The sequence below is a fragment of the Pseudorasbora parva genome, chromosome 2 (assembly GCF_024679245.1).
Source record: "Pseudorasbora parva isolate DD20220531a chromosome 2, ASM2467924v1, whole genome shotgun sequence".
NCBI lineage: Eukaryota > Metazoa > Chordata > Actinopteri > Cypriniformes > Gobionidae > Pseudorasbora > Pseudorasbora parva.
In genome coordinates, this window is record NC_090173.1 from 19,401,641 (window position 1) to 19,416,312 (window position 14,672).

At 38.0% G+C, this 14,672-nt stretch overlaps 1 protein-coding gene across 1 annotated transcript in view; it reads left to right on the top strand.

The window, feature by feature from the left end:
- The first annotated feature begins 670 nt into the window (after positions 1-670).
- Positions 671-14,672, top strand: part of tmem104 (transmembrane protein 104) — a 63,251-nt gene continuing 49,249 nt past the window's right edge. The window contains exons 1-6 of the mRNA XM_067458467.1: positions 671-939; positions 1,198-1,287; positions 2,406-2,527; positions 9,892-9,973; positions 12,633-12,729; positions 12,850-12,930. Of these exons, the coding sequence (XP_067314568.1) occupies positions 1,243-1,287; positions 2,406-2,527; positions 9,892-9,973; positions 12,633-12,729; positions 12,850-12,930 (427 nt within the window). The 5' untranslated portion in view covers positions 671-939; positions 1,198-1,242. The remainder of the gene's footprint in view (positions 940-1,197; positions 1,288-2,405; positions 2,528-9,891; positions 9,974-12,632; positions 12,730-12,849; positions 12,931-14,672) is intronic.

A 14,672-nucleotide genomic window follows, 5' to 3' on the forward strand; every position in this document is an offset into this window, starting at 1 on the left:
TACATTTCTCTATACTCTTCTCAGTCTTTAGGGTGTGACAACTGAAAGCACAGACCCCACTTACTATAATCTACAAATTACCTAAATGTTGGATTTTTACATTTTGTTGCAGTTTTAACAGAAAATGCAACACACACACTGTTTCTAACAATACGCAACGGCTTTTTGATTGTCCAAAATGTTGTTGTTTTTCTTTAATTTTCACACATTCACATTCTTTTTGAGTTTTTTAATAAGAATCTAATCAAATGAAGTTTTTTTTATAAACTATTATACTATTATATATATATATTTTTAAATATTCAAAAAGTACGTCTTCAAACAAGAATTGAATTTGTACTTAAATCTGTAAAAATAATAACTTCCAGAGTTTGTGCTGTGTAATAATCTTTAGTAATACGTTTTATTTGTCCGCTCCCCCCACCCCCCCACCCCACCTTTTTGGTTTATCTTGTAATGCAAATCAGTCACTGTAGTGTTGGTCATCCTAATCAAACATTTAATATATAAGCTACATTTTCTTTCTTTTTTTATTGTGAAACTACGTTTCTAAATTATGAATTGCTTACTAAATTAGTGAATAACTTGAATAATAATTCAAATCTATTTTGCAAACGTTACAAAAACGTCACCACAATCCAGCCAATCGGCGAACACTTCCGATCGCTACGCCACACGCTCTATCGGGAACCGTTTCCTGCTGACGTCCTGTTTACTCTGCTTTTAATGGATATGCTTTCTCAAACAGAGAAACCTGTGCAGCCTGTCTTAATTAACCACTAATAAAATAATGGGGAGGTGTGCACGATGCGCTCTACTTTGTTATTACGCTGCATTTGCTATCGAGGTGCGTTGCTGACAGTGAAGACGTTACAAGAAAGACAGTCGCGTGCCTTCCTGACTTCTTTTGACCACTAGAGTCGCTTCGAACGGTGACAGGTGAGCCTTTTCTGTTAGCAAAACAATGGTTTTACAAAGTTACCTGCATGTGATACATTTGCTGTGATAAAACACTCCCATAAAACCTCATAAGGCAGTTGAACACTGAAAAAATGGTTGTATACACTTATTAAATCTGCCTGACAGCTGAGTGAACGTAAGCAACGGTTGATGCTAGTCATGTTACACTAGCCTTCTTATGTCCCTTTGACAAAATTATAGCGTATTAAATATTAAAACAGTGTTTTCTTTCCGCAGGGTAGTTACAATTTTACATTTGAGAGTTGTGTTTGTCGCTTCGAGATGGCTGGTGGCATTACAGAAACAGGCGAGCCTTACTCACCATTTGTAAGTATTACTTCTAAGAAGTTGCACGTGGAGTAGGTATCGATTTAAGTTGTTTGAAGTTGCTCTTTGTGTCTTTATATAAAGTCTTGTGACAGCACAGAACAGAAAACTATCATGTCAAGTTGAGTCATGTGACATGTTTGCTGTTGCTCTGTAATTAAAGGTCTCTTCTCTTACCTGCATTCATTAAATGGGTTAGGATTTGATGAACTGTGATTAAAACCTTTTTAGTACTCTTTTCTCAGTTTTTCCAAAAATGTAAGTTGAGAACAGTTGTTATAAGTTTGTTAGATGCCTTTATGTCACTTTTATAGTCATGTGATTCTAACAACACACTCATTTAAAGGGGAAATGAAAGCTCAGGAGCCAGGAGAAACTAGAATCAGCAGAAAGCAGTGTATGATCCAGACTTGTGTGTGTTTTTGGCAATTAGTCTTCTTTTCCATCTGACAATATGGGGAAATGCTATGTCTAGACATATACAAATTAATTGTTAAAATGAACATCAAAAAAGATACTTCTACAAAGTCTTTATCGCATTAACTCTTTCCATAAATTACACAGGGCTTTACAACTCACTTTTTATTTTCTAATGAGAATTTTTTTTTTTTTTTTTTTTAATTTGCCAACTCTTTTTGAAAAGAACCCCCTTGAAATAAGCCAAATGAATCAATACGTTTTAAAGTAAGGCACAGAAAGTGTCATTGTGTTCATTTCCTACTTTGCTTTGCTCGCATTACTTAATGGAAAGCATTTAATTTTTTTAGGTAATCATAAGGGAAATGCCCATTTTCTGAAGGAATAAACAGTAGATAAAATGCAAAGCTCATGAGTAATTTTCAGTCGACTTCGGTTTGTGATTTGCACACTCAAGTGTGAGGAAATGCAGTGTCACTTAAATAAATTATCACATACATCAGCTTTTTGAAAGGCATGATAGTGAAAAAATCCAGACACATCATCTTTGCGAGAAAGCTAGATGATGCATAATGGCACCTTAGTGTGATAAATCTGCAGTGCACTGTAAAACGTTAGTGCTTGTTATACATTTTCTTTTTATCTGTGATGTCTGAAAACCTTGAATCCGCTTTAGACGTGTTTGTGTTGTGTTTTTATAGGTTGGCCTGGTGTACATGTTCAATCTAATTGTTGGCACGGGTGCCCTGACCATGCCCAAGGCTTTTGCAGCAGCTGGCTGGGTAGTCAGTGTCTCCCTCATCACATTTTTGGCTTTTATGAGGTATGCTCTCCCTCTAGGATTTTTTTTTAAATCCATCACAATCTGTTTCTTTCTCTCTTTTTATCTGCAAACACCAACTGCTAATATTCCAACAGTTGGGTTGTTTTATCAGTGTGTTAACCCCTGTGGCGTTTCTTTTGAATCCATGTATGAACCATCCTTGTTTACATTGCCAAAGCATGTGTGTACTATTTACCAAAAAACACACACACACACACACACACACACACACACACACACACACACACACACACACACACACACACACACACACACACACACACACACACTGCAGTGGGATCAATGATTCATCAATTTTATTACAATGTACACTATTTTGATATTATAAGTATTGAATGCAATGTACATATTTTGGGAATAAATGGTAAAAAGTAGGGCTATCAAAATTAACGTTAATAACGGGTTAACGCAAATTCATTTTAACGGCACTAATTTTTATAAACGTGCGCATATCTGAGGAAAGTCATTAACACCCTCACCACTTACAGTACGTGTTTTATTGAACTAAATTGCATTTTATTGCATTACAGTCGGCTAAAACGAATACTCGGGTTACTTTTCTGAACAAGAGCGCTCCCGAGTCCGTGTTTCTCACACTGTTCGGCGCACACACAAAATACTAGCATTTCAGAATGTTTGTAAACAATCACCTCAAGATACTTCTGGGTGGCAGAACGCGAGTGGCTTCTACTGACAAACTGAAGAGATCAGCCGACTACTGTAAACAGTAACATAGTTAAGAACATTGTTGTTGATTAAAGTTGAAACTGACGAAAACGTGTTGTGTTTGGGGTTGCGGCATCATATATACAGCAAAAGGTGTAGGATTTTATCGATTTCATTCAGAAAGAAGTAAATATATCCAACAAAACCTGTGGGTGAGAAGGCTAAAGCGAGTGGACGTTGTCAAAAGAGGCGCTACAAAAAAATGTTTCCTTAAAACGGTCCATCTACAAAATCATAGCAGAGCATAATTATCTTCAGCTGGGGAAATTCGAGACTAATATTAGTAAACTTTAGATCTCTTTTAACCCCTTACGATTCAAAGATCATACGGCCTCAGATTATTATTGTTCAACATTCACTGCTCATCACACTACATTACTTCATCTGGACAAACTCAGTATCATCAAAAAAATAAAAGACTCCAGCTTCGATATTTGAACACTGTTTATGATAAAACTGGGTTGCAGTGACATTAATTTCTTAATTTTTGTCAGGAGTGCATTATTTTCGATCCATTATGAATGATATTTTGAATAGATTATTTAGGCACACTTTCATTCTCTCGTCTGCACTCGCTCATTTGTGTTCACCAAGATTGCAAGGAACAGCTTTCAGTTTAGCTCTTAGTTTAAAAGTCCTCATATTTGGAGAAATATTGACATATTACGTTTGCAAAATATTTCGTCATACAGAATACCATTTCTATTAATTTCTCACGGAATTATTCGATATAAAAGAGTTAAAACGTACGCAGACCTCTCTCTGTGTCTCTTCTTAATGATATGCATCGGATATCAGTCATCAGGCGTTTACCGTATTTTCCGGACTATAAGTCGCTCCGGAGTATAAGTCGCATCAGTCAAAAAATGCGTCATGACGCGGAAAAAAACATATATAAGTCGCACTGGACTATAAGTCGCATTAGGGCAGAGCTGGAGCCGCGCGCATGCGAGCACGCGACCACCCGCGCGCGCATGCGACCACCTGCTCGCGTGCACTCGCTCGTGCCCGCTTCACTGCATAACCCGAGCAGAAGAAAGAAAGTTTGAAGTGAGTGAGAAACTTGTAAGGGACTGGCGAAAAGCAGAGGTTACTTTAATTGTGATGAAGAAGAAAAAGAAATCTACTTGCGGACTGTAAGCAAGATGGCCAGAGCTGAAGGAACGAGTCCACAGAGGCTTGAACTCTCTGCCGGGAGAGGCTCTGCCGCGCGAGACGAATGCTGTGAGAATCGTCCTCCGCTGCATGTTTTACTACATGCTGTTTGTATTTTGCAGAATAAGATTTCCTTTATGGGAGCATTTTGTTTGTGTTCAGTCTTTCTAAGTTGTTGTGTATAAGTAAATATTAGGCTACAGGAGCAGCATAGAGCGCATTCTCGCGGCTATATGTTTATTCTTGTCAGTCAGTATGAATTAAATTTGATATATAAGTCGCACCTGACTATAAGTCGCAGGACCAGCCAAACTATGAAAAAAAGTGCGACTTATAGTCCGGAAAATACGGTATTTGCCCTCTGATCTGTCAGTCTTTTTGATATTGCTCAACACCGCCCTCGCATGACGCACTTCTCCTGTCTCGGACATTTCCTCATTCTGGCTCTGTGAAGAACGGGCCTATTCTACATTTCTACGCGTGAACTAAGAAGCTTATAAACACACGATAACTATGGAATAAGGTTTTTGTGTGATTGTTCATGTGATTTTGGCTATTTTATATCAATAATGGATGTTTACATTATGACTGCTAACAGGTGTAGCGATTAGCTCCATATAAAATGATAAATATAACATATTTTAACATCGTGAGTTCGTGAGATATTGCAAATGCTACAAGTCATTTAAGTTGATCATCGCATCAAATCAGCTGGTACACAGCACGACTGTTTTGCACCGCGAGCCGGCCGCGATCACACAAGCTTTCGTGTTAAACACAGACACCGGAGCTTTCAATGTTGCTGCTATAGCTTCAGATACAGAAAATAAAGAAAAAATGTGTGCAAATGATTTGTTGAAAAGCAGAGAACATAGTTAGATAACAGGGAAATAGTTAGATAACAGGGAAATAGACCATCTACGATAGCCTAACATATTGTAATTCAAACAGCAACAGTCACTAAAATAACTACTCAATGGTAGGCTGAAGCTCATTTAAAAATTGTGGTATTAGACTAGCTCTACATCTACTAGACCAAGGTTAATAATAATAATAATAATAATAGATTTTATTTATAATGCACTTTTCATTCCGAAGAATCTCAAAGTGCAACAAAGGGGGGAAAAAAAACCCAAAACAAAACAATGAATAATAAGTAAAAATGGATACTACAAACAATCAACCAACAAAACAGAACAGAAACAGAGCTGATGGTGAACAGAAAACAGCTGATGGTGAACAGAAACAGAGCTGATGGTGGAAGTCTCTGTTAGCTCCGCAGCACACTGTGGTCCACTCCATGTTTTAAATTTCTCCCAGCGGCAGTGTCCCGATGATGTCGTCGAGGCATGACAGCTGAAGACCAGAGATGATGGGTCTTCATGACGATTCAAACGATGGGGATCGCCGCAGCACCATGCAGGAGGCAGAACATTTTTCCGGGCACTTCTGTGGACACACTGGGGTCGACGCAGAAGTCCAAGCTGCTCCACGGCCGCGATGCAAGAGTCGGAACAGCGGCGCAGCCGAGAAGCGGAGCATCCCAACATCATGCTGGACGCCGATGACGCTGGCCCGAATGACGCTAGCCCGGTGCAAACTTCAGACACCATGCAGCTCAAGCCTGAGGGAGACCACCAGTGAGCAGCCACGGCGAGCAACATCAAATGTCCTTCAAACCAGAACCAACCGCAGCAATTCAAACAAAAACATCAGAGAAGCGGTGGAAAACGGCGAACGGTGAACAACGTCCTCTCAGTGGCTGCCAACAATCAGCATAAGTCCCAATTGTAGCTCTGACTGTTAGACTAGTCACAAACATAATAAAATAAAATAAAATCTAAATCTAATAGTACAGTAACATGATTTGTGTGTGGAGAAGCGGCGAACAGACAACGCCAGCGTCCTCTCCCCCACGTTGCCTCATCAAGGTTAGGCATTTCATGTATTGCTATCTCATGAATTAGTTAATCAGTCCCTCAATAATCATGTTAACTTTGTCTGAATCCCAAGTAATTTACTAGCGTTGCCATAGGAACGCTTCGGCTTTTGCCACCCGGAAGAACGTTTATTACTGTTGTGACGTCATGGTGAATTGTCCTATAAGGAGCGCGCATCTCTTAAAGGGGCCACACTATATTCCAGCTCTTAAAGGGACAGCCCTATATTCCTAATCGTGGTGAATATGGACCTCCTCCAGGTATGGTGTGGTTCTGGTGCACTCCCAGGTCCGCATGACAGCTTTCACATAACCAGTTTTTCATACGAACTGTTTCCTGTTCAGAATTAAACTGCCAGTGTAAAAACTCCCTTTATTTATATCCTTAAAATGAGAGAAATCACTGCTTATTCTGAATTTTTAAGCTTAGGCTTAAGAGACATGAACAAGGTCTTTGAAAAAACATCTGTGACCTTTGATACATGTCAAGTCTTCATGCTCTGTTGAGTATGGTTTCACCAATAATAAATGTACATTTGCATAAAGCATGCATATTTGTCCATACCCATGTTGATTAGAGTATTAAAAACATAAAACATTAAGATACATTTACAAATGATAAAATGTGCGATTAAGTTGCGATTATTGGCGAGTTAACTCATGACAATAATGCGATTATTCACAATTAAATATTTTAAACATTTGACTGCCCTAGTAAAAAGCAAAAACATTGGCCCCAAGTGACTCTTAAAAGGTTTGAATTTGTGTTGCATTAAATAACAATGTAGTTTTCCCAAATTCTGTTTTCCATAACTTTTTGGATTCCTTTTAAAGAGATAATTGACCCAAAAATGAACTCATCCTCAAGTCATCCTAGGTGTATATGGCATTCTTTTTTTAGTTCTTAAAATAGCATCAAATGTAGGCTATGCACATACAATGAGCGCATTTATCCTAACACACAGCAAGTTTATTCTCGAGAACCATGTTAGCAGATTAGAGCATTCGCAGCGTGTCGCAGAGCAGAAGTGACAGTACCGCGATCGTTTCGGCCCCAAGTCTATTTTTGCTGCACTGCTCAAGTTGAATCATGTAGTGTGTGTTTTATAAGCATCCAGTGCTGTATAAAAAAAAAAAAGAAAACACATCACTGTTACAAGTTTTTGCCTATAGTTCAAAGGCCTGTTTCAATTATTAAAACTAGAGGCATATCGTAACTTTTAAGGTTATGTTTATCGCGTAAACTACCTATATACAGCATGTTATATTCATTATGTTTGAGACAAAGGGGAACAGATTTGCAGAGGGGTCGCATTTGCTGCAGATTTGCTGCCCATCATAAATCAAAGAACGAGACAGACGGGTTGGAGGAGAACACTGGAAAAGGTGACAGAATGGACGATATTCGTCTGCAATACACACTCCATTGGTTCAGCTGCACGCAACAAATGCTGGCAGTGTAAAAGCACTGTTTGGACCAAACAAACCCAGCGAACTGAACTGTGAACTGAAGTTTGAAAACTAAATTGTGTGTAGAAAGGCATGAATTTGAGAAGTATAATTCTGTCTCTGCCTCATCTTGTGTTCAATAAGAGCACATTATGTATTTTTGGCTTCTTTGCCTGCTATTTTTCTTTGTCACTCGCTCATCTTTAGCTGACCTCTCAACCCTGTTACTTCTGGTGCTGTGGCCATCAAAACAGATTTATCACCTCTGCCAACCTGCCAGCTGTCTGAGTCGCTGACAGAGCCCTGGGGGGAGTTATGAGTGTTTAGATGAATCCGAAAGAAGCGGTATATCAATGAAACGGCATGAGAAAGAGAGCAGATAGCAGTGGTCTTTAAATACAGGTTATGAGAGGATATGTCCGAATGAAACTGATGTAATATATATGACATACAATTTGTCATATTTTATACTAGGACTGAGTGATGTATTTAAAGGGGTCATGACATGAGAAATCAAATGTGTCTTGATCTGTCACATATAAGAGGTCTTTGTACCATTAAAACGTCCTGCCAATTTCATAGCTTAACGTCCTCCTCATTATCAAAGCTCAAGCTTAAGAAAACACGATATTATAATTTGGGATCTGACATAAAAAAACAAATGTGATGTTCGCACACTGATACAACTGCTCCAATTTATTGCAACGTTTCGACCAACAGGTCATTGTGCCTGACGAAGACCTGTTGGTCGAAATGTCGCAATAAATTGGAGCAGTTATATCAGTGTGTCTACATCACATTTGTTTTTTTGCTTTAGTTATTTATTTTGTCCTGCACCTGAGCCCTGTGTGGGTTTGAGGATGTGCACGCCTTTGTATTTTTGCCTTTGAGAGCTCTGTGACATCACACGGTGTTATATAGTGCAATATACACTTACTTACACATGCAGCAATTCAGGACTAGCCTCCAATTTTATGTTACGACCAGCTCGGTTTAAGTCGCAACATAAAAGAGGGATCAAACACCAACGTTTAATCAAAGTAAATTATATTTATTGGTATTAACAAATATAACAATAATTACAAATAACAAACATAAGTCTAGGGAACTAAAGAAACAAAGATATAAACAAAATATTAAAGCTACATGATATAAGAAAGGTACAAGAAAGAAACTAAATGAAAAGCAAAGAGCCACTCCCGTGAGAAACTATCTCACAGAGAGTGCTAACTCAAATGAAAACAAAGAGCACTTAAATACCCTAATCTACAAATTATCAATTAAGAAGAGGGTGTGACTCAGAAACTCCCACAGTCTGCCACCAATGGGTAGAGAGAAACACTCAGGGTCGTTACACACGGGCAAATACATATGCATATGACTGCCCCCAGAGCAAGACATCAAGTAGTTTTACATCGTCGCGCCATAGGCCCCGTACCTAAAAACGGACAATTTTACACAGAACATTCCTGAGAGTGAACTGATGCCCCCTTCTATTTCTGACGCACTTCAAGCACGTGTGCTACTTTTGACGCAAAAATGGATTTGAAATGGTTGCTTTGTCGCATTCTGTGTAAATCGTCTCAAGCTTTCGGTGTGACAGCTGTTGCATACAGCTAAGTGTGTGTAGACAGTGTAAGGGTTAGGTTTAAAGTTTAGTTTATGGGATAGAACTGGGGTGCCCAATCCTGTTCCAGAAGATCTACCTGACTGCAGAGTTCAGATCCGACCCTAATTCCTACACACCTGTAATCATCAAGTGCTCCTGAAGATCTGGTTCAGTTGTGTTTGCAGGAAGGCAGATCTTCAGCAACAGGATTGGCCGCCCCCTGGGAAGAAATGTTTGTACAGAATAAAAATGATGGAAAGTCCCCATAAAACACAAAATCCCAACATGTCTGTGTGTATTCCACATTGTTTTTCACTACGTTTTTAAAAGCAATTATTTTTGCAGTTTGTTTTATTTCAGTACATATTTTTTTGATTGTGTCTTGTTTTTCCTTTCCTTTTTTATTTTTTGTTTTACATGCTGCACATGAAATGGTGTTTTTAAGTCTCTTCTGTCGTCCCTCAGTTTCATGACCACCACATTTGTGATTGAAGCCATGGCTGCTGCCAATGCCCAGCTCCGCTGGAAGAGGAGAGAACAGGAAGAGGTTAGTGACATCACCAGTTTATCCTGGCTACCCTCAAACACTGTTTTTAATGAGTCTCAGGGTTATCCCTATGGAAATTACACTGATCATAGAAATGTTAGGTGTCCCACTGCAGGTAATCAAGCCAGAAAGTGGATGAGACTTTTAAATCATACGGAATTATCAGTGAGGCCATTTAGGGTTGATGTACTAAAACAGCTTTGTGTTGATGCTAATTCAGAATGAGGCCCATGGTTAGTATGTTTTACACAATGCAGAAAACTTATATTATGGCCTTTACAACTATAAAATCAGAATCTCTTTTTTCCAACAGCATAAATTGTTTAATCTGAGTAAGTGTGTCAAGAGCAATTTTGCAATGTGACATGACAAAATGCTACTTTGTTTTGGCCATATTATATTGCACAAACGGCTGAGTGAATTTAGGCAAAAATCAAATGTTCTTTCTAAAATACCATCTTTCATATGTAATATTGTCTTAAAGGGCCAATTCACCAATAAAAAATCGTATTATTTACTCACCCTTGTGTAGATCCAAAACTATGATATTACCTCTAAATAAATTAGGCTGATTAATCACTGACAAATGAAAGTCAAAGGGGTCTGGTGTAGAGCTCAAAAAATGACCAAAAAGAACCATAGAAGTAAAACAAGCTATATTAAACAAGCCGTACAACACAGTTCAAACGTTTGGGGTCAGTAAGATTTTTTTCATGTTCTGAAAGGCATCCCAAGGCTACATTTATTTGATTACAAATACAGTAAAACAGTAATATTGTGAAATATTATTACAATTTTTGTAATTTTCTATTTGAAAATACTTTAAAATGTAATGTATTTCTGGGATGCAAAGCTGAATCTTCAGTGTCACATTATCCTTCAGAAAGCTTTCTAAAGCACTAATCGCACGGTATTAGTATTATCTAGGGACCGCTGTGATTTAGAAATGACTCCCTCACATCTGAGTTTTGCGTGGCGTATTCGCACGGGATAAGCAAAGCCTGTGATTTTACTCCAATTTACTGACTTATCTCCGGGTATGATGTCAAGACTTTGTTATAGATATAGCTGTATGAAATCATAAACAGGTATCGAAATCACTTTGATTATTTTATAAAAATAAATAAACATAATTTCGTTCAGTTAGCGAACAGACGCCATGAACTGAGCTCAGACCAGCGGCAGGAGTCAGATTTCATTTATCACGAGTGAGAAGCTGACAATACACGGCGGAAGATTCAGTTTCAATGATAAATGTGAAAGCGCCTATTTAAACAAGCTTTTCACTGTACTGTTCTGTTTTTCATTAAGAACAGTATTGATGTTAATATTAAACACACCTTTCAATCAGATTACTCCCAAATTGATACTCATTCTAAAGTGAAAGTATAATCTGTGTGGGAATTCATAACGTTGCGCATAATGAATGCAGCCTTCCTTCTTCGTGAAAGATAAAGATAGAAATGCTCACATGCAAGAAAAAAAACTTGCAAAAATGATATCTGATCCGCCTAATCCTGGCCAAATCACAGAGATGTCGATTCACACGGGACTGCTATAATCACAGGACCTCGGTGTTCGGAGAAATATGGTAGGTCATTTGCGGGGGAATTTTTACTTTACAAATTACAGACATGGCCGATTCGCACGGGATTAAGATCACAGACATTCTCTGCAATTATTACAAATCACCAGAGGTCCCCAGATAATAGTTCAGCACGCATGTGATTCACGGATGAATTGAAAGTTTAACTGCCATAGGGTGAAAGGTTATCACGTGAATGTGTCTTGTCTTGCTAGTTTACACATTCAGTAGATTTTAAACCATTCCAGTGTAGGAAGAGTCATAGGAGAACTTGCGTGCTGTTGTCTTTGCACACGGCCACACAGCCGAGAGAGCAAGAGCGAGAGAGAGAGAGAATTGCTCCGAACTGATTCCCCTTTCATGTCTCATAAACTAGTAAAAAAAGTACTCGTATAAAGCATTCGGTTATGTCTTAAATGAACATGGAGAGTTGAGAGAGAAATCAGATGTTTATCATTTATATTTGATCTATGCATTGGCTCTTAAAGTGGCAGCAGCCTATAAATACCTGCTGCTGTCTGTCATTGATGTTAATAAAATAACAAATCACCGCTTTAACAAAATAATCCATATTACATTTAGACAGTAAACACTGTGTTATTTTACATTAAATTATTACATTTCTGTAGCCAAAATAAATACTACATTTATTTTAGACTGTACTTTAATTGTATCTTTGTTATATTGTATTTATCTATGCTTGTGAGTAGTGTATATGATCTTTTTACTGACTGTTTGCTTGCCTTTAATAATGTTTTAACTTTATTAGTTAGGCAATAGTTTTTGCTGTGGTACCCACCCCCTGATCCGAGAAATGATCCGATCAATCCATGACTCAAAGAGCGTAGTATGATCCAAACCAAGAGTTCTGCGATCCGTTGAACCACTAATACATGTCTTTACTGTTACTTTTGATCAATCAATGCACTCTTGCTGAACATAGTATAAAAATAAAAAAAAGAGGTAGTGTATATGTGAACATGCTCACACATAATTTAGAGGTTTTTGGTTGTGAGCGTGTTTGTTTTTGGCCTAGAATTAGTAAACTAACTTTGTTGTTGCAACTATTTTAAGATTAATGACAGCGACTCCAGCTCGGACTATTCAGATGATGAGGTCAGTATCCGGGGACGTTCAGAACCAGTCGAGACGAGACCCATTCTCTCTGTCCGTAAGTGCTGTTTGTATTGTAATGCGTTGTCTTTGTCAATATAATGGTTATGCTATAATGCTATGTTACCCAAGATCAAAATCTCACGGTCATTGTTGGTTTTGTCATCTGATGTAACAGAGCGTGCCGCGAATATAGACCACTTTGACATTGTCGAGAGAGTCGAGATGGGACAAATGGCCTCCATGTTTTTTAATAAAGGTAAGACTTTTTGCGTCATTATGCACCACAATGTAATCGTCAGTTAAGACGTTTAGCTTTATAAGGCTATTAAACAGGCCTTAAAAGATGGCTTCCGAAGGTCAAGTTTTGCTTCAGTGTTCAGTGAACAAGGTTATTTGCTGTTAATGGGGTGCAATTAGAACTAGTTGAATTGCTTTTGGTTGTGATTACCTCACTGTAGATCTTTTATCTACTCTAATATAAGGAACCGAGAGGCTCGCCTAAAGATGGAAAACCCAGGTAATGAGAATCTTATGATGAATATAAAGACGACGTGTTCACCTTGAACTACAAACCGAGGTGTCATTTATACAGATTCCTATTTTCAGAATTCTTGCCCTCCTAAGCATCATTTCACGAGCAGCGCTACACAAAGGCTGACTCAACAGTGCCCTGAGCAGCCTTGTAATATCTCAACAGCATTGCTTTTGGCATCTTTTCCAAACTTCAAGCAAAGGACGGACATCAGAAATGGCCTGCTGATCTGTTCCATACAGGGTTGGAAATTGACAGGGCTTGGGGGAAGTATGCCACAGAAATGAGCAAAAATGCCCCTGCACAATTAAACAAATTCTGTTACGCCGATCATGGTTAAAGTGAAACGTGAAAATGAATGAAGTGTGTTGATTTGATGCAAAATGAGCAGGGGGCCTGTTCTTCGTACCTGACTTAATACATCCGAGATGATTTGACAGATCCCAGATCTTTTAATCCTGATAACTGATATCTGGCTAATTTGGTTCTTTAAATGAATTTGCAGATTGGATTAAAATATCTGGATTAAGTTATCTGAGATCACTGCTCATGCCTGTGTTCCCTGAAGAGGGCAGATGCGAAACCACGATCAGCAATGCAGCGATTCGCTGGCGTCAAGACAACGTAATGACATCATATAATTAAAAAAGCCACCTGGAAACAAAACTTGTCAAAGAAAAAAAGAAAGAAGAAAAAATGAATTTCTGGACCTTTATAAGGAAACAGACAAATGACCAAACCAACAGAAAAGTTAGATAAATTAAATGTGCACTTTTTTGATGAACATGATTCCCAATTATTTATATTCACGATTTTATAATATTTGTACACACTTTAAATTTTTATTTTAATGTTGTAATTTTTTTTTAATTCATTTTGAAGCAGATTTGTTATGTGACAATATTAAAGTTTCTTAACAGTCGAGATTAAATTATCTGCATCTCTTGCGCTGCATCAAGCCACTCCCATATTATCCGTCATCGCTCAAATTAATGCACGACGAAGATTAACGGCACAATGTGTGTAAACCTCCAATACATCTATAAAGTAATCATTGCATCATAATTCACAAATAAATCTCTCAATCAAGTGACTGTGTCTATAGTATTATACACAATTTTTACACAACATTAAAATATCATTTTTAAATAAACTTTTATATTTATTATTATTTTGAATTATTATTGCCCCTGGTTCAGTAATGAAGTCTTGTAATAAGGTAGCATTTTAGATTAGTAGATTTTAAGTATCACCTCAAGACGCAATCTAACCCTGTTTACATGAAATAAGCACCCGAGCAGGTTTAAGCTAACCGACCTGTTACTATGAGAGCAAATCCAGGATGAGCTATGAAGAACCAAACAATCCGAGATCAAGCCAAATCGTCAACAATCAAATCCAGCTAACTGAGTTAGCGACGTACGAAGAACAGGCCCCTGATCTAACTGTATTGCCACAGATTTTGT